Raw genomic sequence first — 24,130 nt, forward strand, 5'->3', positions numbered from 1 at the left:
AGTGGAGGATCTCGAACCGACCAGACGTTCCCAACGAATTATCAAAGAGAATCACCCATTTAGAGTATTAATTGTTCTCACAAGAGGCATCGAGGCAAAAGCTAATCAAGATTCATTGAGATCCTCACACAGAAGGTGCGAGGAAAGAAACCACCAACGGTCTCACATCTCAATGGAGTCGGATGGATCTGGGAGAAGGTACACATCTCCTCAAACCAGAATCCACGGCGAAACTTCGGGACGAATCCCAAAATTTTTCCGGCGAGCTCTTCCAAAGGGAAGGACTCACATCCGAACTGGATAAACCAGACTAAAGCTGGTAATCCCGTGGAAGGAGGCGCCACTTCACAACGGGGAAAAGAAACAGGAGGTCTCGTGAAAAACATACGCCGAAAAACCACTGAGGAGACCACCATCCCCGGATAGAAAATCTAACGCTTTAACAAGAAAGCTTTCCAAGGATGTTTGTACTACCTAATCAGAAGGCTTAAGTTAAATCAAAGCAATTCTCATCCTTAATTCCAACCAGCAATGCAAGCTGTTACAAAAACATCCTCATCAAACGGAAAGCGCAAATCTTCCATCAACCCATCATCATTCCGTCAAACGCATAATGCAAGGACAGAGTTTTTGACAAGCGATCCGCCAAATTCCGCTCAACTCGCTTAATCAATTGCCTAAGCAAGATACGAGGATCGGAAAATAAACGGCCGCCCATCCTGAGTCGGCTCGCATCGCATGCTCAACGCCAGATGCAGGGATGAGGAAAACGCAATAATTAATCAAGAATTTTAATTTAAAATTCAATAAAAGAAACTTTAAGCAAAAAAAACTCTTTAATCAGAGAACTCTTATCAGGGGAATATTGATAAAAGAAAAGAATTAAATTTGGGCGCCATATACCGAACCGTGTACCATCTGCCATGCCATGAAATTGAATTCTACCAAATTCAATCATTTTTGCAAAATGCAAGAATTTTAACGGTCAACTTTCACTATACTCAAAATTGGGATTTTAACACTTTGGCAAAATAATTACTGTAAGTCTTAATAAAGGAAAATTATCAGCAAAGAAACTTTTAAATTCCAAAAGGTCAAAATCGAATTATCATCAAATTTTAAAGCTTATTATTCACCAATGGACAAAGATTATAATTTACCAACTATTGTCCATTAAATTCAATTGTATCTACTTTGATACCGTAAGGCGATAAGCCATCAAACTTTTTGACCATGAAATAGCACTTGGCTTTAAAAGATTGGGGAAAATTCATTTTACTTTACTCTTCTATCTCAAAGATTTCCTCAATTTTCATGGTTTTCAGGGAATAAAAATCCGCATTATAGGACAAAACAGATTAGGACATCACAAAAGGACTTATTTATCACTTCCGTGATGATTTCTATTTTTAATAGCAACTATTTAACCCAATAAACGTGTCAGCAATGCAAGCTGCACAAGCAAATAATTTAAATTTAATCAAAGGAAAAGAATAATTTCCATTATCCCATCATCGCTCGCAGAACCCAAAACGCAAGGACAGAGTTTCGACAAGCGATCCGCCAAATTCCGCTCAACCCGCTTAATCAATTGCTAAGCAAGATACGGGGATCAGAAAATAAACGGCCGCCCATCCTGAGTCGGCTCGCATCGAATGTCCTACGCCCGACGCAGGGATAAGGACACCATGAAATTAATTCAACCTTAAAACAAAATTAAATCCTGGAAGGGGATCACTAATAAATGAAAAATTTCCAAAATTTGAACAAAAAAAATGACCCTTCCAAGAACTTTAATAAAATTATGTCAATTTCGGGGAGAAAGCCTGTCGAAAAGCACGATTCGACCTTCTCATTCGTCCCAAAATCGCATGAAAAGTCAAGAGGTTCTGAGGGAAGGGCATATGCCACACTTTGCCCTTCATTCATCCTCAGCAAGCTCTGTATTATTCAAAATTTTAATTTAAAACAAAATTGCTCACCCGGCTCAGTCAAGAAAAGCATGAGACTAGAAAATCCAAAGCCATTTCTCCACAAAAGAAAAAGAAAAAAAAATGGCAAAAAAAAAGAAAATTCTCAAAGGTGGGTATTTGAAAGGCAGCCGATGGCTTTTCGAGCCCAAAGTTGGCGCCATATAACTCTCAAAAAGCCAGGGATTGCTGGGTTTTATGATTTTTATTTAAAAAGAATAGATTTTAATTTATCATCACTTTTGTCAAATTTAATTTTTCCCAATGCAATCTCTACTTTACATTTTTAATTTTAAACGTCCTTACATAAATTCCGCCGTGCTCGGACGGGAAGGGAAATTTAAAAGGAACATACATACAGTTTTAACCCGTGGCGTTGCCCTCCAGGAACCGGACGTCACTCATCCTTCTGGGCCTACTCGTCTCCGTCGTCATCAATCACGGTGCCAAATCCCGCTTCAAGGGGATCTCTCGCGGATCTCCAGGGCTTCCGCACACATACAGTTGCTCCCGCGTTGGTCCTCACATTCGCCCTCGCTTGGGAGGAAGAATCTGGACGGAGGAATGTATCTCCCGAAGGAGCTCTTAGCCTCCCACGCAGAATAAATCCCTCGTTGCCATGGATCGACGTCCTCAGCGCATTTGTGTCGCGCCTCTCGCAGTCGCGGCGTCTCCGTACGGCACTCAGTGTCCACCGTCGGATGTTCTGTGTCTTCCGGCATGGATAACTTGCCGGATCGTCGTCTTGGGGCCCCATAACGGGTCAGGGGGCGTCCTCGTGGCCAATTTGTCTTTTTCACCAGCACGGGTTGTGCTCACAGAGGAAGACTGACACAGACTGATTCTTTTTTGGGAAAATCCCAGGGAAAAAAGGTGGGGAAAAATGCGGCTGTCCCACAAAGTGAGACAGTGTTCTAAAATTTATCTATGTTAAATTGTTACCATTTGGGTACTTTTATTTCGAAATTTTAATTTTAAATGAAACGGAAAAATATGACCGTTACACAAGTCTAGGCTGGTGTGATCTGATGGCGTGTGCAAACCCCCATAGACGCAGAGTCGTGAAAAAAATATAAAATTCCCGGAAAATTTGGCCATTTTCTTGTCCACGCAGAGGAGCGAAAAAAGTAAAACCGCGTGTATATTTTTTATCACTCGATGGTAATATTTTTGAATTTATTTCTTGTGTTCTCCTGATTTATGATTAACCATTTTTACAGCGCTTCACATTTCTCTTCGCGCTGCTTATTTTTTTTTTGCTTTGCCTCACACCCGCGAAAGATGGCAAAGTGTCTTCGTTCTTTTTTTTCACCATCCAAACCATCTCTTAGTCATCCACAACTATATTTCCAACCCACAATTAATTTTCCGCATGTCCACTCAACCATAAATTAATAAATTCAAGTTAACTTGTTAATCATCATTTCAAATTATTATTTTTATTGCACTATTTTCTTCTTTTCCGACCTCTGTGAAAATTTTCACGGGCAAACGTCTTCTTTTTTGGTTTGTTAAAATTCGTGTTTAGTGAAGAAAAAACTATAAAAAGGTGTTGTGTCTGGTAGACCTGACAATTTTTTTTTTCTTAATACTCCATGGCCTCAAATAAGACACCGAAAAGCAGCAAAACTTTCCTTCTTGTCTGTATTTATTTTTCTTTAATTTTTCTCCCCACGTCGTCCCACGGTTGTGGGACGCTATTAAAATCCTTAATTCGTCTCTTCTCCTTTCACTTTCACTCTGCGACTGTGTCTTTCAAGTTCACGTCGTCTCGCCTCTATTTTTGTTTATGAATTTTCGCTCCTCAAACAACAAATCACCTGTCGGACGACCTAGAGGATGGGGGAAGAGAGTCGTTACAACGCCACGCGTTTCCCTAAAAAAAAGCCCCAAACAGCGACGCAAAAAGCAGTGGAGAAATTATGCTCAAGTGGGTCTCATTTGAATCCATTTGAGTTGTACTATTGCACAACCAGATGGGCACAGAAAAATACTCACGCATCTGTTTATCAGAAATCCAAACGGAAATATTGTCCCAATTTCCTCACAGAGATCTCAAGATCGAGGGAACGCGAGGAGCGCGTGCAGGTTTCAAACAAATTGTAACACCATCGAAATCCCGCGTGAAAAATCTTCACTGACATTGACCCGATTCACGCTGTGCGAGCATACGAATTTAATGGGCTCACGTAGAAGTTTTTTTTGCCCAATGGAAGTTGGCACTTTGTCTCATCACATTTATTTTTCACTGCCACCTCTCCAATTTCTCAGGGTCCCCGCCGGTGCTCCACCCTATATAATTGACTTGTATACATAAATGAAGGTAAAAAGGAAAAGACGTCACCCGAATTCTCTCGTGGAATGAACTTTCGCAACCAGACAAATCTGTGCGGATTTAATGAATAATTATGAGCAATTATCGACGACACGGGAAGTTTATTTGAGATTTCGCAGTACGATATAGTCACCCCCCCCCCAGTAAATCCCCTGATATATAATTTGAGATGGATTGAAATAAAGTTTCAAGAGAGAGAGCTTCCTGAGAAATTAATTTCGTGGAAGTATTTCGATTCTTGTAATTCTTTATCTTGAATTAAAATTAAGGAGTACGGTGACACGTGGGAGTTTTCGTTAAATCATTCGAACTTGTATAGAATTAATTAATAAGGATTTATGCTAAGGAAATTTTCCAAAAGTTTATTATGAGAATTTTTTTCTTTTTCTTTTTAGACATAGAAGAGGTTCTGAGATTCTAAAAGTATTTTAAGGGTTTTAATTTTTGAGAAATAAATAGACTAAACAATAATCTTAAATGTTTTAGGATTAAAAAATAATTGCTTATCCAATTTATTTTTATTGTCCACAATATTACGCATTTTCGATTGTTTTCTCAAATAGGGGTTTTTTTCCTATGAAAGTGGGTAAACTCCTTTCACCATTATTTATCATGATTTTACCAAAATAACTTAATGAAAAATTTAAAAAACTTTTTATACAAAATTTTAAGCGATATTGTCAACCAACACCAACGACTCCAACCAATCGGTCTAAATATAAACTCAAGAAAAAACGTTGTATTTGGGTTTTCATTCATATCAACGGTACAAATTCATGCCCTAATTTTCAAGTTTTCAAAACCACAAATTGACGTCATTATTCTTCTCATTATTTATATCAATTCTAAATTTGAACTTCTTCAAAATTTCAAAGAATCTTGAGCACAATGAACCACATTAATAACCATTTTAAACAATTTGGTAAAATAATTTCGATTCTTTCATTAAAATTTCAGCTAAAAATGCAAATTTTAAAAATAAACAAGAGTTTGACTTTGTACTATATCAATAATGATTTTGGAAGGAGGCAAACCAAAAATACTCGGCAATTTCTCAATGAACTCTCACCCCCTATGCCACTCATATAATATTTTCTGGCTTCTATGCCATAAGTACTTTATGTGGCTTCTCTATCTAAATAGCCCCAAACTGTGCTTTTTCTTGCTCCGCAGCAAGATTCGTAATCTCAAGTGGAAAATTTATGTTCTTCTGGATGAAATAACTTTCGTCTCGGTATAAGATTGATAAGGCATCGAAAATTGCCTCATCAATAGCGGCGATGGTTGCGGGAAAAAACTTTCCGCAGAGAGTACAAGGGAAAATGTGGAAGAAATGTGTTGTATGAGAAGGGGGGTGAGGGGAAATAAAAATGTGCGATGTGGAAGATTAATAAATTTTCCGCCTCTTCGCATGAAAATGAACCTGTTGATAGTGCGAATGTTCTTTGATTGGATATTTCGGCAAGTGATTTCGCGGGCATTTCGGCAATTTCTTTGGACGCGGTGATTGATGATGGTGTGAATCAATTGATTCCTTATTGTGTCTCTTTTGGCAGTGTGTTTGTTTATTTTTCACAACGTACGATATTTCATTCATCGCACTTTTGGAGGACCACACTTGTGTGAAAAAATTACATCCATTTGGTGTAGATCAGTTTGTTCTTTTTTTCTCCCTAATTTTTCCATCAGTTTTTAGCACAAAGTAATTTCCTCAAAAAATGTTTATTTACAACGGAATGAAAGGGGGGCCAATATTTGCTTACTATCTTTCTCGACAACACTGATTTTTTGCGTGTGAATGGCTGCCATCGCAAGTCATATTTGCTTGTATTTATAAATTTGTATTCTATGTCACGTTGCCAAAAATCAATTGGCGCCAATTTCCCATAATTCATTTAAAACATAGCCAAGAGTGGGAGGATTTTTTCCCACTCATCTTTGGCTAGCTAAGCCAGCCTCATTACTCGCTGATAGAACTGAGCACCGGGTGAGCACGTAGAGGCAATTTTTTTTCTCCGTGGGGACAAAATACTGCATTCGGGAAATGTGGTATATGGCTGAAGAAAAAAAAAGGAAATTATGTCGCGTGTGACTTAAGAATGCAGACATGGGCAATTAAGAGGGCCATCTGTACAACAAATCATGGAAAAGACCTTGACATTTATAAATTTATTTACGGAAAATGGGTGCCACACTCATAGAAAAAATTCCGTATTTATCACTGCAAAAGTGGGGTTTCATATAAGAGAATTCCGTATTTATCACTTTGCGGTGATAAAACGGGAATTTGTTCTATGAGTGCACACCACACACAGTCTAATCCCCATGTCCAGAATTAGAACGCTTCTCTCGCGACTTTTTCTATTTATTCCTTCGCGTAGACAACTTTATGGCATCTTTCGTGGCTCTTTTGCCGTCAAATGGACAAAATCGCGAAATTTTGAGACACATAGCATAATTTTCAAACACGAGCCATCAAAATTGTAGCAATTCACGATGTATTTTCTCCCCCCGCATAGGAATCGTTAAAATTGAAGGATTTATTGGTCATTTGATGAGGGGGGTTTTCAAATTAATTATGCACGGATATTTAGTCACTACACATAAATTAGTTAACATTTCTATGTGACAAATTTTGCAGAAAATGCAAGGATAATTCTCGCGTGTGTCGATAAATTATTTAGTTTTTTTGCTCTTTGGTTATACATACATGAAAATTTTTAGTGAAATGTGGGTAAATTTAGTCGGAGAAAATAAATACTTACATTGTTGAGAAATTTTCACCAGGTGCCCCCATATAAATATTTATGCTATTATTATTAGTTGGTGTTCCACTTCGTGGCCAACACCAAGTATTGTAATCGTCGGAAAAACCGACCACCTCAGATCGGGCTCAAACTTGGTATGAGCACGTTTTAGACATCCCACATTACGAAAATGGTGGTGGAAAAATTTTGTTCCGGCCGGCCTGCCGGCCTGCCGTCCTGCCGTCCTGCCGGCCGGTGCGATATATTTTGCCTTATAGCTCGAGAACGGTAACAGATAGAGACTTCGGGTTTGAAGTTTTCTATAGAAATGTGGGTGTAAAATTTCATTTTTTCGCATTTTCAAAATCCAAGATGGCCGCCGTCCGCCATTTTGAACTACTGTCAACCACTTCCCCTATAGCTAGAGGTCTGATATTTTAGTATGTTGTAGAGCTCAGTGAGACGTTTTCATCGATAATTCATACTTGAAAATCGGTCAAGCGGTTTAGCAAATATGGCGGCCTAAAGCAAAAAGTGTTTTTTCGATATAACTCGAGAACGGCTTGACCGATTTTGACCATCTTGGTATCAAATGAAAGGTATTGAGAAGCCCTACAACTGTCTAGAACATTTCAAGTTTCAAAATTGACCGCAAGAGGCGCTAAAAACAAAAACAAAAATTGCCTAACTTTAAGGGGCAATATCTTCGAATCCCCATTAGGCAAATCTTTTAAATTTTGATATGTTGTAGCCTGACTCAATATCTTTCACCAGTCCAAAAATGAAGAAATTCTATGTCGCCGTTTAGAAGATATAGCCATTTGAAAAATTCTTGAATTTGAAAAGTTCTAAGAGCCATATCTCCTGCACTGCTTAACCGATTTTGCTCATCTTAGTATCAAATTAAAGGTTTTGCAATTCTCTACAACTTTCTAAAACATCAGAAACCTCTAGAACCATTCCTTCAGGACAAAAAATGCGAAAAACTCTTTTTGTGAAACAAAAGTTCGCCATTTTGTGTTCTAGAGGTGACCTTGAAAATTGTTGAGATGTATGTCAAATTATAGCTTATTTCAAGACCTTTCCAAAACTAGTCAAGAAATTTCTGTAGGTCTTATAGAACCAGAGATATGACCATTTTTATCCATCAAATTGCTGAATTTCACAAAAAAAATCAACTTTGTCTACTAATATTGCTCACAAATTGTATTACAACGCATAAACAAACTTCTATACGTTGTGGGACACCAACTCTTATAACTGGACGCGTTATGATTGACTTTTAATGTAAAATCATATTTTTAGCAATGATGCCTGTATTGATGTTCAATTTTAGCCAATAATGGATATTATTTGTTTCTGAGTATTTATACTTCCTCTGCCAAACAAAGAAATTGCCTTTTCAATTTTTAATAATTTATGCATCATTCAGAGAGCAAAAATCAATAAAAATAACATTAAATGATTTGTGAATGAGTTATGGGGAATCTTTAAAATTCGGAAAGTATTTTTTTTTCTAAAAATATAGCAAACAACCCCGTCTTCCCCTATGTCTACATTACTTTTAGAATATTCTATTAGGTATCTGCAAAAAACTATTCAATTTTATAGCTTCAATTCTTTTCATATTTTAAATTTACAATTCAAAATATTTCAGCGTTATTTCTGTTATGCAAAACTCTCATAAAATTGCAATTTTTGTTCCAAAATTAAATTTACATTTTGTAGTGCTGCTGAAATTCTTCAGGAGGAAAATTCCATTAAAATACCAAATCCATTGTGAGCTCTCTAAAATCCACTAAAAGCGGTTTGCAATTTTTTCCGAGAGATTTCACGGGCAAAATAAAATATTAATGTGAATACTTTTTGACTTTTCTGTCGGAGGGAAAAAACTCACAAATCCCCATCAGTTTTTTTTTCACATCTGACAGTCATGTCAACCTCTTGACCCTTTTAGGCGTCTCGACGTGCGGGAAAGGCAACGAAAAAAAAGCACGAAGAGATAACGAGACATCTCAAAAAAGCTGCCGCAGAACATAAATTACTGTATGAAGTGGCATAAATCAGGTGTTGGTTGACCATGACGCAGGATCATTAAAAAAAATAATAATGATATAAAATGTTGCATCGCAAGGATGGACGCAAGGAATATAAAATTTAGTAGAATTTATCCTCACACAGTGAGGATTTGATATTGAAAATCACGTAAAAATGTGATTTAGAGCACGCACCAGGCGTCTCCACTGCGCGTTGGTGGACTTTTCATATTTTTACTTCCTCCTAAAATGACTGCTCGTGAAGTTTTTTTTTCTCTCGCCTCATCTGTGCCTCTGACTATGCCAAACACATCATATTAGTACCTTTAGTTTTAAATTCATTTATTGAGCAGTCTGGAAGTTTACATTCATATTCCTTTTTAAGTGTGTGTACAGTAAAAGAAACTTTTCAACATCTAAGAAAAGAAATTTAAAATTGAGACCAATTTTAAGGACTTACAGGTTAATTGAAAAAGAGATTTGCAAAGGATGAAGAAAAAGTTAATTGAGAAAAAACTTCTATAAGACAATGATAATTAAGTGAGACAAAGCTAAAATTCAAAAAAAAATAATTAACTATGGAGACAAATCGTTGAGTTCAAAGCATGCTGCAAATAAAAAATATTTTCTCAATAGCCTCAAAATAAGAACTAAGGGCGATCAACTATAGCCGCAATCACTGCAGGCAAAGGATCCCTTTATAAGAGAGCACTCACTGCGATCCCTCCAGACCTGTCATACACCTTAGGACTCACCTCAGGGCGCACTCACTGCACTCTGAGCCGCACACTGCGGATCCAGACCCACTCAAAGAGAGAGAATCACTCTCAAGAAGCAACTAGTGCAACTGTATCTCTAACTAGCTTATTGCTGTGGTCGGAGCATCCCAAGATGAATCTCTCTTTTAATTTGGCTATTTGCTTGTTAATCGGATCGAGTCCAGAAATATCATGGATCCACGGAGTGGGGCAGCAATATGGAAGACAGCACACAAGTCTAAGGAATTTGTTCTGAACAATGTCCAACTTTTTAATGTGACTACTGGCACAAGAACCCCATACTGGAGAAGCATACAGGAGCACACTTCGGACTATCATTTTATAAATTAATAATTTGTTTTGCTCAGAGAGCTTGGATTTTCTATTAATCATCGGATAATAGATTTTTAGGAGTTTCATACATCTCTCCACCAAAAGATTGATGTGAATACGCCATGTTAGAGTTTTGTCCAAAGTAAGGCCCAGATACTTTACATTTTCTTGCCAAGGGACTACTGTATTCTCCACCGAAACATTGGTCGAAGGAAGGTATTTAAGGCTACGCCTCTTTGTGAAGAACATGGCCTGAGTTTTGGAGGGATTTATTTTTATTTTCCATTTTTTGCAATATTTGGAGAACATACCAGCATCCTCATTTAGGGCTTCTATAATTTTATTTGGGTTTCTAGAAGAAAAAAGTAACGCAGTATCGTCAGCAAATAGGGATGAATCACAATTTTTAAAAGCATCAACCAAATCATAAGTGAACAAATTAAATAAAATTGGACTAAGGACACTGCCTTGGGGTAATCCGGCAGGAATTAATAGGGTACTACTGGAGGCATCATTAATTTTGACAAAAAAGGTACGATTTTTAAGAAACGATTGGATTATTTTAACTATATATAAAGGGAAGCAAAGGTTGAAAAGTTTATAGATTAAGGCATCATGCCAAATACTGTCAAAGCATTTTTCTAGGTCAAATACAAGAATTCCTGTTGACATTCTGTTTGAGAGTCCATTTTTAATGATCTTGCTTACCCTGGCTAATTGGTGGGTTGTGGAAAGTTTTGGCCTGAAACCAAATTGCTCATCAGGAATTATGCCCTTTTCAACGGAGTAAGAATTTATGCGTGCTGCAATAATTTTCTCAAAAACCTTCCCCAAAATGCAAAGGAGACTGATAGGGCGGAATCCTTCAGGTTTAGTCAGATTTTTATCAGGCTTTGGGATAGCTATCACCGCCGCTAGTTTCCATTTAACCGGGAAATAACCCAAGTTTAGGCAACTGCAAAATATACACAACAGAAAATTGATTGCTGTGCTTGGAAGATTTTTAATAGCAATTGAGGGAATCTCATCAGCTCCAGGAGCTTTACGAATTTTCAATCCTAATAATGGTTTGAACCTCACATGCAGTAGGTAAAATTAAGCTACCAGGTGGAGGAACAGCAAATCTGACCATTCCTGTAGCTTGACGGACATTATCCTCAATGTGCTCAAGTGATCTATTTCCAGAAGTTATTGTGTAAGCTCTGTGAAAAGCTTCAGAGAGAATTCTGGCCCTATCACCATCAGAAGAGTACAGTACATTATCTATTTGAAAAGGGGGCAAAATAGTTTTCTTTGATTTTAGTGATTTAGCGACTTGCCAAAGACCTTTACTATTCGTGCTTAAATTAACAAGTTTCTTATTCCATTTTTTATTTGAAAATAAAAACATTTCATGTTTGATTTGTTTTATGCAAATATTAAGCAATTTCTTGAAAAAGGGTACACGACGTTTTTGCCACAGATTTCTGATGTAATTTTTAAAAGCAATCATTCGCTTAATATCATCGGGAAGGACTATAGGTTTTTTACCAGGTCTTGTGAAAGGTACTGAAACTTTAACAGCTCCATGGATAGTTTTAGTAAGAAAATCAATCGCTTTGTCAACCTCCTCCATGTTCTTAAGTTCTCCGAGAGAAACATCATCCAATTCCCCCGCAATAAATCTTTTGAACTCCCCCCAGTTGGCTTTCCCAAAAACTGGTCTCAATTTACAATCCTTCTCCTCAACCTCCTTAAGATGGAGGGAGAATCTAACTGGACGATGGTCCGAGGATAAGACATTTAAGACCTCAATGTTGCTTACATTCGAAGGATCGTTAGACAATATCAAGTCCAGGGTGCTTGGGGTTCCTCGTTTTTGATGAGGAAAATAGGTGGATTCAGGTGGGAAAAGAATAAAGAAGTCCCGCTTAATCATCTCACTATAAAGAATTTGACCAGCTTTATTTGCCCGCAAACAGTTCCAAAATCGGTGCTTGGCATTTAAGTCGCCACATACAAGGAATTTATTCTTAAACTTGGAGAGAGTTACAACATCCTTTTGAAATAGTGAAAATTTATCTTCCGTGAGGCCTGTGCCAGGAAAATAAACAGCGACAAGTGTGAATCTGTTAGGAAATTCGATACCCAAAGCTTCAATGATGTTTAGCTTAGGCAAACGACATATTGTGTGTACTAAGGTTTCCCTTAAAACAATTGCCACCCCTCCGCCGGATTTCCCGATCCGATCCACTCTATGAATAATGTAATTTGGAATGGAAATTACATGCTTTGAACTCCACCATGTCTCTGAAAGAAAAGCAATATCAATTAAATTATCTTTTAAAACCTGACTAAATTCATGGATTTTGTTGACTATACTTTGTGCGTTCCAGCATAAAACATTTAAAGGAAAATTAACGTTAAACATATTTAGTAATTACTTCAAAAAGGACTTCCAGCTGCTCGTGCTTGCTTCTGCAGCTCCTCAGGTTCTGGAGTAATTCCCTGGCGATATCCATCATCTCCTTGCTCGTGAAGAGATCGTTGCTTCCACCACCCCCACCGGCTGCAGGATGTGACGAACTTGTAGAATCAGAGCGGCGAAAATCTCTCATCAAAGGTTTGGGCCAACGCACCGACTCAGAATTGTACCGTGGAGTCCTCGGTTGGTGCTCAAGATGTGGGAAATTTTCCATATTTCGCTCCGGGAAGGGGATTCGCTGGTCAGGATTTCTGTCCATTCCACGAGGTTTCTTTGTGTTGCGACTCCTGTCAGCTCGCATTTTAATAAATTTAGCTCTAGTGGGACAATTAATGTCATCCGCCATATGGGGACCTCCACAATTGGTGCATTTAACTTTGAGTTTTGATGGGCAAGAATCAACTTGATGAGCTCCTCCACACTTTTTACATCGCACAGGCAAAGTACAGTTGCGCGCGCCGTGGCCATACATAAAGCAATTTTGGCACAGGGTGGGCCCCTTTGGTGCTGGCTTGAAGAAATTCCACCCAATAATAACATTCATGAGCGAACGTATATTTTTCAACTCACGCATTGGCGGTCCATTGTTGTCGAATACCACCAGATATAGGCAATCGTTTACATGTCTCTTATTTTTCGGGAGAATTTTAACCACTTCAGTAGGAGCGAGTCCATAGATCTCCTGCAGCTCTCTTTGTACACACTTTTCCCACTCCGGCATATTTGGTAGACCGGTGATAAGGTATTTCTTGTTTTTGGCCACTTTGAGATCGTGTGTATAATAGCCCGTTTTTTGCGAATTTAAAATTCCCTTCACTTTGTTGTACGTGGTGATATCACTGCATTGGATTTTGAGACCAACACTCATATATTTGAGCTGCACAAGTTTTGAGTTAGAGTCCCGTAAGCTCTCAGCAATACGTTTTTCATTCGCCGCTTCGTGGCTAATCACAATGGGGGGAGGCTTTGACCTTCCCTGAGCACTGGTTTGGGGAGCATCTCCACTATCGTTGTCTTTAAGACACTCAAACAAATTTCTTGAGGGCGGGGGAGCGTTTTTGTTACTCACGCCACTGGTGGACGGTTCACTCATGATGGGAGAAATGGGCAAATCCGGTTCTCCAGCACGGTTTTTCGGCAGTTTGTTCACTGGTGAAATTTCCTCATCCGAAGTTCTCGGACGTTTAGGGGTTGAGTCCACGGAGCTTGCCACCCCCGAAGGGGGAGTACAATATGCGGCACAGGTAGACAGGACCAAGAATTAAATCTAACTGTGAGACTGAACGCACTCTGCGAAACTGACTTAATTTTACGAAATAATAAAAATCCACTCCAAATTAAACTTGGCTTTAGCTTGGAGCAACGCAATACTCGAACTTGACTCTTCAACAGCGAGAGAGCAACTGCATCATATTAGTAATTATTTATCTACGCAAATAAAATGTGTGAATATAAATATTGCGCGAGTTTTTAGGTGGGAAAACTCAGAGGGGCATACAGTAGGTGTGCGAGTGGTGTAAGAAAATACTCTTTCTTTCCACTCCTAACACTTTTTTTCTGGATGATACCTTCGTCATCACATAAATTTCTAGCACTAATATTTATAATTAGTTTTATTTCGTGGAAAAAAACGGTAGGTAGTAAAGTGGGGGTTTGAGGAAAAATCACAAAATAATTCCTCTGCTTTTCATTCTTCTCCTGCCTGAGGAATTTTCTCGATATCAATTGATTGTAGCACTCAATTGAAATCACAAGATGAACACACAAGAGAATTCCGCACAGGAAAATTATTCTACAGCAGAGAAAAAAGAAAGAAAACACGTTCTGCCTCAATGGAAAAGTACTCATTGATTGGAAGTGATTGTGAAGAAGAAAATGAGTTCTTCCTTCCTCACAGAAATCATCAACACATGCTGTTGGCAAGATATTCCAGACACAAAAGCTCTGTACAATTATTTATTTCTTAGAATTCCTATGGACGATTGCGTCGTTGAATTGCAAAGCATATTCAACGATTTGTAAATGTTTTTTGTTCTTATTTTAGGAAAAAGATTTAAACAAAATTGGTGGTTAACATATTTAGAAACCAACAGAACTACAAAATAAATAATCAAAAACATTATCAAGTTATTAAAGTTATTAAAAGAAAAGTTTTTTGAGATAAATAACTAGTTTTTCTATGATTTGTAACAAAGAACTGACATAAGATTTCCCCAGACCAACCCTCAATAATAGCTAATTTTATCGATAAATCTTAAAATTTTTTTTCTTTCTAAAATTCTCTTTTATCTGGAAAATCTTGCCGGTTCATTTTCTCTAGCATTTTCCCTTGCAATCAATTATAAGGAAAAAACACGGAACCTTTCACTCGCGGAAATGGGCTATCGTGAGAAATTCATGAGTGTATTGACATAGATGTACCTCAAACTACACCAAAAAAACTTAGCTGTGGGATAAATCTTCACACTCATTTGGTGGAAAACCCAATGTGTGTGTCTCCTCAGCAAAGTGGAAATTAATTGAGTGTTAATGAGGGATGCGGGAGTGGCACAAACAAGACATGTCTGCAAGACAAGCGTTCATCCTAAATACAATTTGATGATCTTGTTTGGCTGGTGAAAGTTTCTCCTTTCGCATTTTTATGGGATGTGTCGCTACCAATTTTTCTCTCTCTCATCCAGACTTGTCTTTCATGATAAAATACATCACGCACCAATTAATTTTTATCACCTCATTCGAGGCGACGCGATTTTTTTTTGCTTCTACCATTTGACTTTCAAAAGGAACTCAATGTGATTATTTTTTCTTGCTTCTTTTCTTTGCAGATTCCTACCACAAACTTCCGCCACCCATCATGAAACTATCCGAGAGCAAGTCGGAGGCACAAATTGTGCCGACGCGACGAAATAGTGTGTACCGCGAAACGGCGGCAGGATCGGCGGCACAAGCAACGGGTGGGGTGTTGCATCGAATCCCAGAGATGAATGTGCCAATGATGAAGATTTCTGATGAGTATGACATCGAAAAGACCATCTCGGAGGGATGTTTCGCCAAGATTTTCCTAACAAACCACCGACCAACCAATACGACGGTTATCCTGAAGGCCTGCCATGTGGAACTCATGACACTCAAAGACTTTATCCGCGAGTACCACTACACCTACCAACTTAGTCATCATCCCAACATTCTTAGCTGCTATCAGGTGAGATTTTTAATTAGTTTAACTGGATTATGTAACCGTAATTTTTGGAAATCTTCAGAAAGTTTTACTTTTAAATGATCCAGAATAGTAAATTTTAATTTAATATTCTAGGAAAAGAAAATAGAATTTAAATAAAATTTTAGAACATCAGAAATTTTTCCATTAATCGAATCTTTACGGCTTTTGGGGAAATAAAATAATTTTAAGTATTTAAGCCAATAAAATAAAATTGCCAAAAAAAAGTTATTTATAAGAACAAATTAAATAGGCAGATTTGGATAAATTAATTGCAAATTAAATTAAAATAAATGTTACCTACTCTTGTCTTAAAAACCATCCCTCTTCTTCTTGAAACCCATAGGTTGCGTTCCAGACGGATTCCTACTACGTCTTCGCCCAAGAATATGCTCCATTTGGTGATCTCGCTGCCCACCTCTGTCCAGGTGGTCTCCCTGAACTCTTCTGCAAATCCATCGCAACTCAACTAAGCGCTGCCCTCGGTTTCATGCACAGCAAGCAACTTGTCCATCGAGATCTCAAGCTGGAAAATGTCCTAGTCTTCGCTCCCGACTTCTCACGCATCAAACTCTGCGATTTTGGGGCTACAACACGCGAAGGGACACTCGTGAGTAAGGGAAGGCACACGTGGATTGCCTTCCTACCGCCTGAAGTGTTGGAAATTGTGAAGAATGAACGGTTCATCTGCAAAACCTCATCGGATTGCTGGCAATTCGGTATTCTTCTTTTCTCCTGCCTCACGGGAAATGTTCCCTGGGAATCTGCCGATTGGGTACGTGACTCCAACTACTCCTCATTTGTTAAATACCAAAAGAAGAAGTCTACGGCGGTACCTGAGAATTTCCGACGATTCACACCACGTCTCATTAGAGCTTTCCGGAAGATCCTTGATCCAGATGCGGAAAAACGGGCTAAAGTGACGGAAATAATGAAATACATGAAGAACAAATGGATCGATACGAAGGTTGTGGTCTCTAAATCAGCCACCAATTTGGGTGGTGGTGTCTCAGATGCTGATTCCGTGTGCGTCTACCTCAATCAGAGGGATAATCGCCCGTCATTGGATGAGAATAAGACAAGAAAGCGCATTATGAGCTCATATGGGCTACCAGATCAGGTAGCAGCGGACCAATCGGCACTACGGAATAGAATCTGGGAGTGGGTGCTATCGTGTGAACAGACCTACGACTCTGAAATTGAGGGGTTCTAAATTACTACATGTAGGCCCCCCCCTTCACTGTGAAGACGAAGAGTCTCCCTTCCAGGCCATAAGAATTGCATTTCAACTCATTCAGGATCCACGTAAGGAATTTTTTTAGAGAAAAAAAATAATTTCATAGTCTTTTTTTTAAAGATATTTTTTCTGGTACTAAAAGGTTGCTCGTACTTAATAAATTTTAAATTAATTTTTATCCATTATCTAAAATGGAGTTAAATAACAAAATAAATCCAATTTTCAGTTAAAAAGTAAGACGTTTAAAAAAATTGTTTTTATAGTATAAGTACGAGAAATCTAGAGAATTTTTAAATTTAAGAATATTTTTAGATTTTCGAGTAATTTTGGTAGCCCAAAATTAATTATATATTTTCACATTTTAGATGAAAACGAATATTTTCACTGAGCTCAGGCTTAGATTTTTTTTTAGATAATCCTTTTATATTTTTATATATTGTAGGGTGCCAATTCTATTACCTCTCTATGTATATATATCTTGAAAGAGTCCCCAGGACTCCCCACACAGCTAATATTGCAATTTATTGCGTAGAATTCGCACCAATTTTTACACACCTTTTGAAATATTTTTTAAAGTAAAAAAAAAAATAAAAATAAAATGATTCCAAAAGTGGCCAAAAGTTTTTAAATGATTCATCATGAGATTCTTATCATAAATAAATTAAAGCAAAGAAATCCCTTTATGATAAAAATTGTAAAGATTCCTTGCTGAACTTTGAGATTTTTTACACACAAAATTTACGCGCGCAACAAACATCAATTTATTGCAGAAAAAGAAAATGAAGTGAGACTTGTTGAGTCGAATTTATTTTAGTGTATTGGCAAAGTTTTCTCACACTTTTCATTCTCGCGCATTCTGCTTCTCTCAAAATCTGGCAGAGACATCACACGAGAAAATTGTCTGCCGAGATGAAAACACGCAATTCCGCGCACATTGTCACTGATATTCTCAATTCGATAATGGATTTGTGTGTAATAAAAGAAAAAAAAAATGAGAAAAAACTCAAGCCTCAGAGTCATAAAGGAGGAAGAAAAAACATTAAATTTCAATTATTCAGATGATGAGAGGAGATGAAAAAGAAGATTTAGATTTGGAAGTATTTAGGAGTGTAAGAAAAACAAACACATCACTTGGTCTTTTTTTTTTCATTAAACGACCCAAAGGAATATCTCTCAAAAAGAAAGAAAAAAATCTATATAAATGTAAAAATACTCTCGATATAATTAATTTGATGATGCTATTTATAATTGGAAAACACACAATTTTACACACAGAGTTGTATTTTATGGGAGGTAGAAACTCATCTACACTTCTCGTATTTTTTTTCAACCAACAACATTACGCTTTTCCACGATTTTCTTTTTTTTTTACTACACTTTACATCCGAAAATATATTACTTTTACCATTTATTATTCTAGAGATGCGAATGGGATATTCGGAAAAAAATGTCGCAAAAGAGCTGCACTTTTAGCAACAGATGGAAGCTCAATTTAAACTCAATTTATATGTTATGTGCTTGTAAAAGAAATTATAAGAATTTAAAGTAGCTGCAGTTTTCTTTGAACTTTGAATTAAATGTTTCTTTTTTTTTAATTCTAAAGATCTTAAAGAGTAGAGAACAAACTCTATTTTTTGCTGTTTTTTTTTATTTATTACTTAACATTTTAACTCTAACTTACCCAATTTTGAACTTTACCTCTAAAATTCTTCATCTGGTTTAATGAGACATTTGTTCCGAATATCTCTGTGTGCTGAACCAAATGAAAGAAAAGTTTTATATAGCTGAAAAATTATGGTAAAGTGACAAAGTCACTACAAATCACCAAAGAAAAAAATATAAACCATTTGACAATAAATATGAGAAGAAATAATTCTTAGCGTAGAGGAGTGAATTGAATCGATGGTGATGTCACCAGAATAGCGATGACAAACTTATTGGGTGAAAATTGTATATTTTTAAAATAAGGAGCATATCAATTTTTTGAACATTTTCAATTTTACTCGTTAGATCTTTGTAAAAGATGAAAATATTTATTAAAATAAATAGGAGAGAAAATAAACCTAAAGAAAACCATCACACATGCTATGCTATCAACGTAGAACGTAGATGAAATTTTATTCAAGAAATTTACTATAAAGCATAATAGCAGAAAAAATGGAGCTATTTAGAATAGTAGAGAGAAAACAAAAGAAGGTGAATATTAGCTTTTAAATAGACAAATAGTAGATGAGGAAAAGTATATTAAAAAAAATATATACATACATACATATAGGCTATTGTGAGGGAGAGATAAAAATTACTATACATACACATTGGTGTGAGGAGAAAATGGATTTATTATGCAAAGGAGGACGATAAAATTAGCCCATGGATAAATGATTGATTAGAACTTTTTTAGACAAGCGAGAGAAAGAAAGAAAAAAATATATCACAGTGTGTGTGAGACATTGCACCGATCAATGTACTTTGTAGGAATATATAAAATTTAGCATGGTAATGATGTGATTTTTACATAAAATACATTTTACATTTATAAGAAATATAGAGAAAATAATGAAGAGCAGCTATTTATCCGTGTGAATGTGCAATTGAGTGATTTTTTTTATAGAATATTTATTATTTATATACAATTTCTTTTCATTTATAGAGAAGAAAAACAAACATTTACTAGTGAGCTAAACCCTTTGTATAATTATGTTGTTTATGTACAAAAAAAATGTCCAAATTGTAAATATTTTTTTCTTTGTTACGTTTATCCCTTTATTATTTCTTTTGTAGAGCACAATTTGTCCTTTTTTCGCTGTAGTTTGTAGACGAAAAATATATGAAATTAAATAAACCCAGAGAGGTGAAAAAAATAAGAAACAATGCATATTATTTATATAAATGTTATATATATTTGTAATAAAATTATAAAATAAAGTATAATATAAAAAAAAATTATTACAAAAAAAGTTTTATATTTATTTTATTTTCTTCGTGTCTCCATCTCTCAATAAATTGATACCTAACACAAAATCCTACATCTAGAGAGAGAAAGAATTTTCTATTTCATCCACATTACGTTCTAATCATGATAATCGAGTCTCGTCTCTAATTAGAATCTCCCCATATAGCTGTATATAAATTTATTTTGAGAGCACTTCCCTGTGCGAAGGCCATAGTAGAGGTATTTCCCATTAACTTCCCCCCGGATAATTGTCTTTTCTGCTTGATATGTACAACCATTTTTCCTCTTTTCCATTTTTACAGACACACAGAAATACACAAAAAGGGAGAAAGAGGAAATGGGGGATAAATGCCGAAAGAGAGAGAGAGAGAAGATTTGGAATGAATAAAAGTCTTAAATTCTCAGAGGATTCCCGAAAAAATATTCGTATTGCTTTAACAACTCTCCTAAAACTCCACCCCCGCACTTTCATTTCCTTTTTTTTTTCTTTCTTCCAAAAGCACAAAACGACACTCAAACTACCCTTTTTCACGGACTTTCTCCGTCTCGGAATGCGAAATATCTCTTCCTCCACGACACACCCTTCCAATGTTCCACGCACATCCCCCTCTCGGTCGGAAAAAAAGCTCCCCAGAGTACACGAATTTTTATACCCCATAGAACCCTGTGTGTAGGTGGCCGAGAGAATTTTTTTTTGAGTCTTCCCAACTCTATCGCCACGTTGATCTGTGTGTGCGCTCGATGTGGGAGAAAAAGCTCCCATACTTTGTGATATTTATTGTATATACATGAAGGGAAAATCATGCATTCAGCATACGTTACGGAGGAAATGAAGAACCAAACCCCTAAATAAAATGACATACAGAGATATTTCCACTAACAAGAGCGCTCTCTTCAATGGAGATGAATTTACTGTGAGTTGTGTGTGGATAATCAAGCGGTGTTGCATCAAGAATCAGAGGGTAAGTCATTGAGATGGCAAAAGGACAAATGAATAAATCGAATTGGGGACCAATCTTTATTAACTTTTGCTAGATTTTCTTTATGGTAAATAAATGAAAATCAAAATTGTTAAAGATTAATTTAAAATCATTTTTTCGAGATCAATATAATTGCTTCACTGTCGACCTGATGAAGGGAATAAAAATACGCGAAATGTCACAAAAATAATGGATAAAGAGGTCTTAACGGAATTTTATTAATTTCTTTTTAGATATTAAAAAAGAAAATTTTCTTACGACCTTTTATCAATTCTTTCTTATACAAAACTTCAAAAACTCTTGGAAATTCAAAATAAATCAAACCCATCAAAATGAGATTTTATCCAGAACTTTTATCCTTGGTCCTGTCTCTCAACAAACTTCCTGATTATATTTTATTCAGAACATTGTGACACGGTGATATGGAATTGTTGTGGATGTAAAGGTGATGGGGTCATGTTACGACCCAAATAAATATATGTATATATTTCATATTTCATCCCCTTGTGAACTACAACGCGCCCTTGACCAGATGAATTCGATGTTCATGAAGTTTCAAAATAACTGACCCCTGACTCCCACAAATCGTCATTCTACCACCCACACATGGCCCTCAGTTGAGCAGTCACACACTCAAGGGATGACGAAGCTGGGTGGCGAAAACATTCATTGTTACGTGAGCTATTTCGAGGCACATCTATTTATAGAGACAAAAGAAAAAGTAGGTATATACCACACTCCCCCTGGAGCCTCCATGTCTTCGTCTTTTACACTTAATACCACCTTCTCGCCTCCGTCGGATTGGATTGATTGGTGTTGGGATTTCAAACTTTCCACCCATCTGGGTGGAAGAAAACAAAAGTATATATAAAGAAAACTCTCGGAAGCTCAACGGGTGGCACCGCAAATCAATAAAATGTTTTTAGAGCACTTGTGGATATAAGCTGTTGAGGACGTAAAAGTACTCCACAGGAGGGGTCGTCGTAAAATGCTATATCAGCTCCTCTTTTACTTTTTTTTTTGTTAAACTTTTTTATCTCATTCATCCCTAAAATAGTTTCAGAATTAGATTCACTTTTCATGAACTGCCTATGTCGTCACGTCTTCCTTGAACTTTTTTTTCTCTATTTTCGACGCCTTCTGGGCAAACAATGAGGTGCTCTCTCAAAAGTGGGCGATCTTTATAAGATTTTTATTATGTCACTCGTTCAGGTGCCATCTCATAATTTATTCATGAATCTTTTCACCTTGATTTTATCACAGCCTCGCTTAGGGCCTGCACAATTTCCTTTTCTTTTGGCAGTTGGGGTTACTGGTCAGGAGACAATTTACAGAATTGAAAGGTACCTACATTCTAGATTAAGGATTTTCATTAAGTGCAAATGTTTTGTTTTAAAGCATAAAAACACGAATTTTTCATCCATTCCAGCGAGGCTTTTTTGGAGGTGGTTTTAGATTCTTAGGGAAAACTTAGAATAATACTGATAATGTCACTCGAGTCTTTAGGAAAATGAAATTGTTGAAATAAACTTGTGGGTGGATTTACCAGGTACCTCTACACTAACACGAAAATACCCACCCGTGGCTATTATTGAGCAACACCCCCACAATTATATAAGACCTTACAGAAATCCAGCATGTTTCACAACCCCAATTGATCAAAATTTAATCTTTGATGATGTTTACCCATTAATATTAATTTTAAACTATTCCTGGAAACTTTGCACACCACAACTCTGTTATTTTAATTTAAAATCTACCCACACAACTCATCAACATTTATCATTCTTTCCATATAGCTCCATCTCTCTCACAGCTTTATCCCACCCATATGTATGAAGCCCTCCCCCGTATGTTGAATGCTCATTTTTATGCGAATTTTGGGCTCCTCCATTTTGCTATTTAAGTTTCCTGCATAATATATAAAGTATACTAAAACTTATCGTCTTAATTTGTACATTTTCACTTAAAGTATTACAACTTAAAACATTGTGTGCACTCATCAGTATGGCTTCCATCCATACTATGCGTGCAAGTCCACGTGTAAGATATTTCTTGTGTTGTATCCCTCCCACTTCTACCTAGGGTGGGGGGTAACTAATTAAAACTTGGCACATAAACACAGACCTAAAAGCTATACAAGGAAAATAATATTGCAATTCTGTGTGGCAGTTAATTGAATAAGATTACAAGAACACGGAAAGATTGAACAGGTAACAAAATTGATGATTTTAAGAGTATTTTCTCAGAACTATTTTTCTCCCTCTCAACGATATTTTTTTTTCATCAGAAAAAACTTTTCTATATTATAATATTCTCCAAACTGATGATGAGCTTTTGTGATCGTTTTTTTTTCATTTCTATTGAAGCACTCAAAGATACTTTGAGTCCTTTGAGATGTATTTTGAGCATTTTGAGGAAGTATTGAGATTTATTTTCTTCATATTTTCCTTTGAGAACTAACAACAAAAAAAGAATCTTCTCTCCTGTACACAGAAAAGAAAAAAATCACCATGCAAGGTTCTTTTCTTTTTGCGTCATTTGTGATATAAAATATCCCTTAGCACACTATTATGTATATTATGTACAGTCTTATTGATGTGAATCTTGCCCACCTGGTGCCCATAGGGTGGTACCGCATGTGCTCTAGATACTCACGGGCGGTGGGGCATTCTTCAGGAGTTCCATGAACTGGAAAGGCACGTGAAAACTATGTCCATTGTGTTCAACAATCAGATGGCCACGTCGGTGCGATGCACCCACAACTGTTACGGCCTCCCCCTTTCTCAGCTGTTCACTGGATGGATTTGTGGCGGAATCCTCGGGGAAGTTCATCTTCATAACACGTGTTTGGGGGTAGCCTAGCTTTGAATTTCCCGTCACTGTATACGGACGACTTGGTGGTACAGGTGGTGGTCGCTCCTGTAAACAAAAAAAAAATCAGTTTTCAACTCTATTCACGAGATTTTTCTGCATTTTCCCCAGAAAATCTTCTTTTCACCGGAAAAGGAGCAAAAGGAGAAAATTTTTCAATCTTCATGTGAATTTCTCCACAGAAAATGTAAAATTCTCAAAATACCCGGAAAATTATTAGGTGCAT

At 36.8% G+C, this 24,130-nt stretch overlaps 2 protein-coding genes across 4 annotated transcripts in view; one reads left to right on the plus strand and one right to left on the minus strand.

Annotated features, from left to right (window-relative positions):
- The window catches only part of LOC129789683 (serine/threonine-protein kinase meng-po), a 40,242-nt gene extending 20,321 nt beyond the window's left edge, over positions 1 to 19,921 (plus strand). For both annotated transcript variants that reach the window (XM_055826685.1, XM_055826684.1), the window contains exons 2-3: positions 15,469 to 15,845; positions 16,207 to 19,921. In XM_055826685.1, the coding sequence (XP_055682660.1) occupies positions 15,498 to 15,845; positions 16,207 to 17,073 (1,215 nt within the window). In that variant the 5' untranslated portion in view covers positions 15,469 to 15,497 and the 3' untranslated portion in view covers positions 17,074 to 19,921. The remainder of the gene's footprint in view (positions 1 to 15,468; positions 15,846 to 16,206) is intronic.
- Positions 1 to 24,130, minus strand: part of LOC129789568 (unconventional myosin-IXb) — a 146,420-nt gene that overhangs the window by 58,141 nt on the left and 64,149 nt on the right. The window contains exon 12 of one of the 2 annotated variants that reach the window (XM_055826442.1): positions 22,132 to 23,952. In XM_055826442.1, the coding sequence (XP_055682417.1) occupies positions 23,677 to 23,952 (276 nt within the window). In that variant the 3' untranslated portion in view covers positions 22,132 to 23,676. Of the gene's footprint in view, positions 1 to 22,131; positions 23,953 to 24,130 lie in introns of those variants that run through there. The other variant, XM_055826443.1, reaches the window with a different exon arrangement.

This window comes from Lutzomyia longipalpis, chromosome 2 (assembly GCF_024334085.1).
Source record: "Lutzomyia longipalpis isolate SR_M1_2022 chromosome 2, ASM2433408v1".
Lineage (NCBI taxonomy): Eukaryota > Metazoa > Arthropoda > Insecta > Diptera > Psychodidae > Lutzomyia > Lutzomyia longipalpis.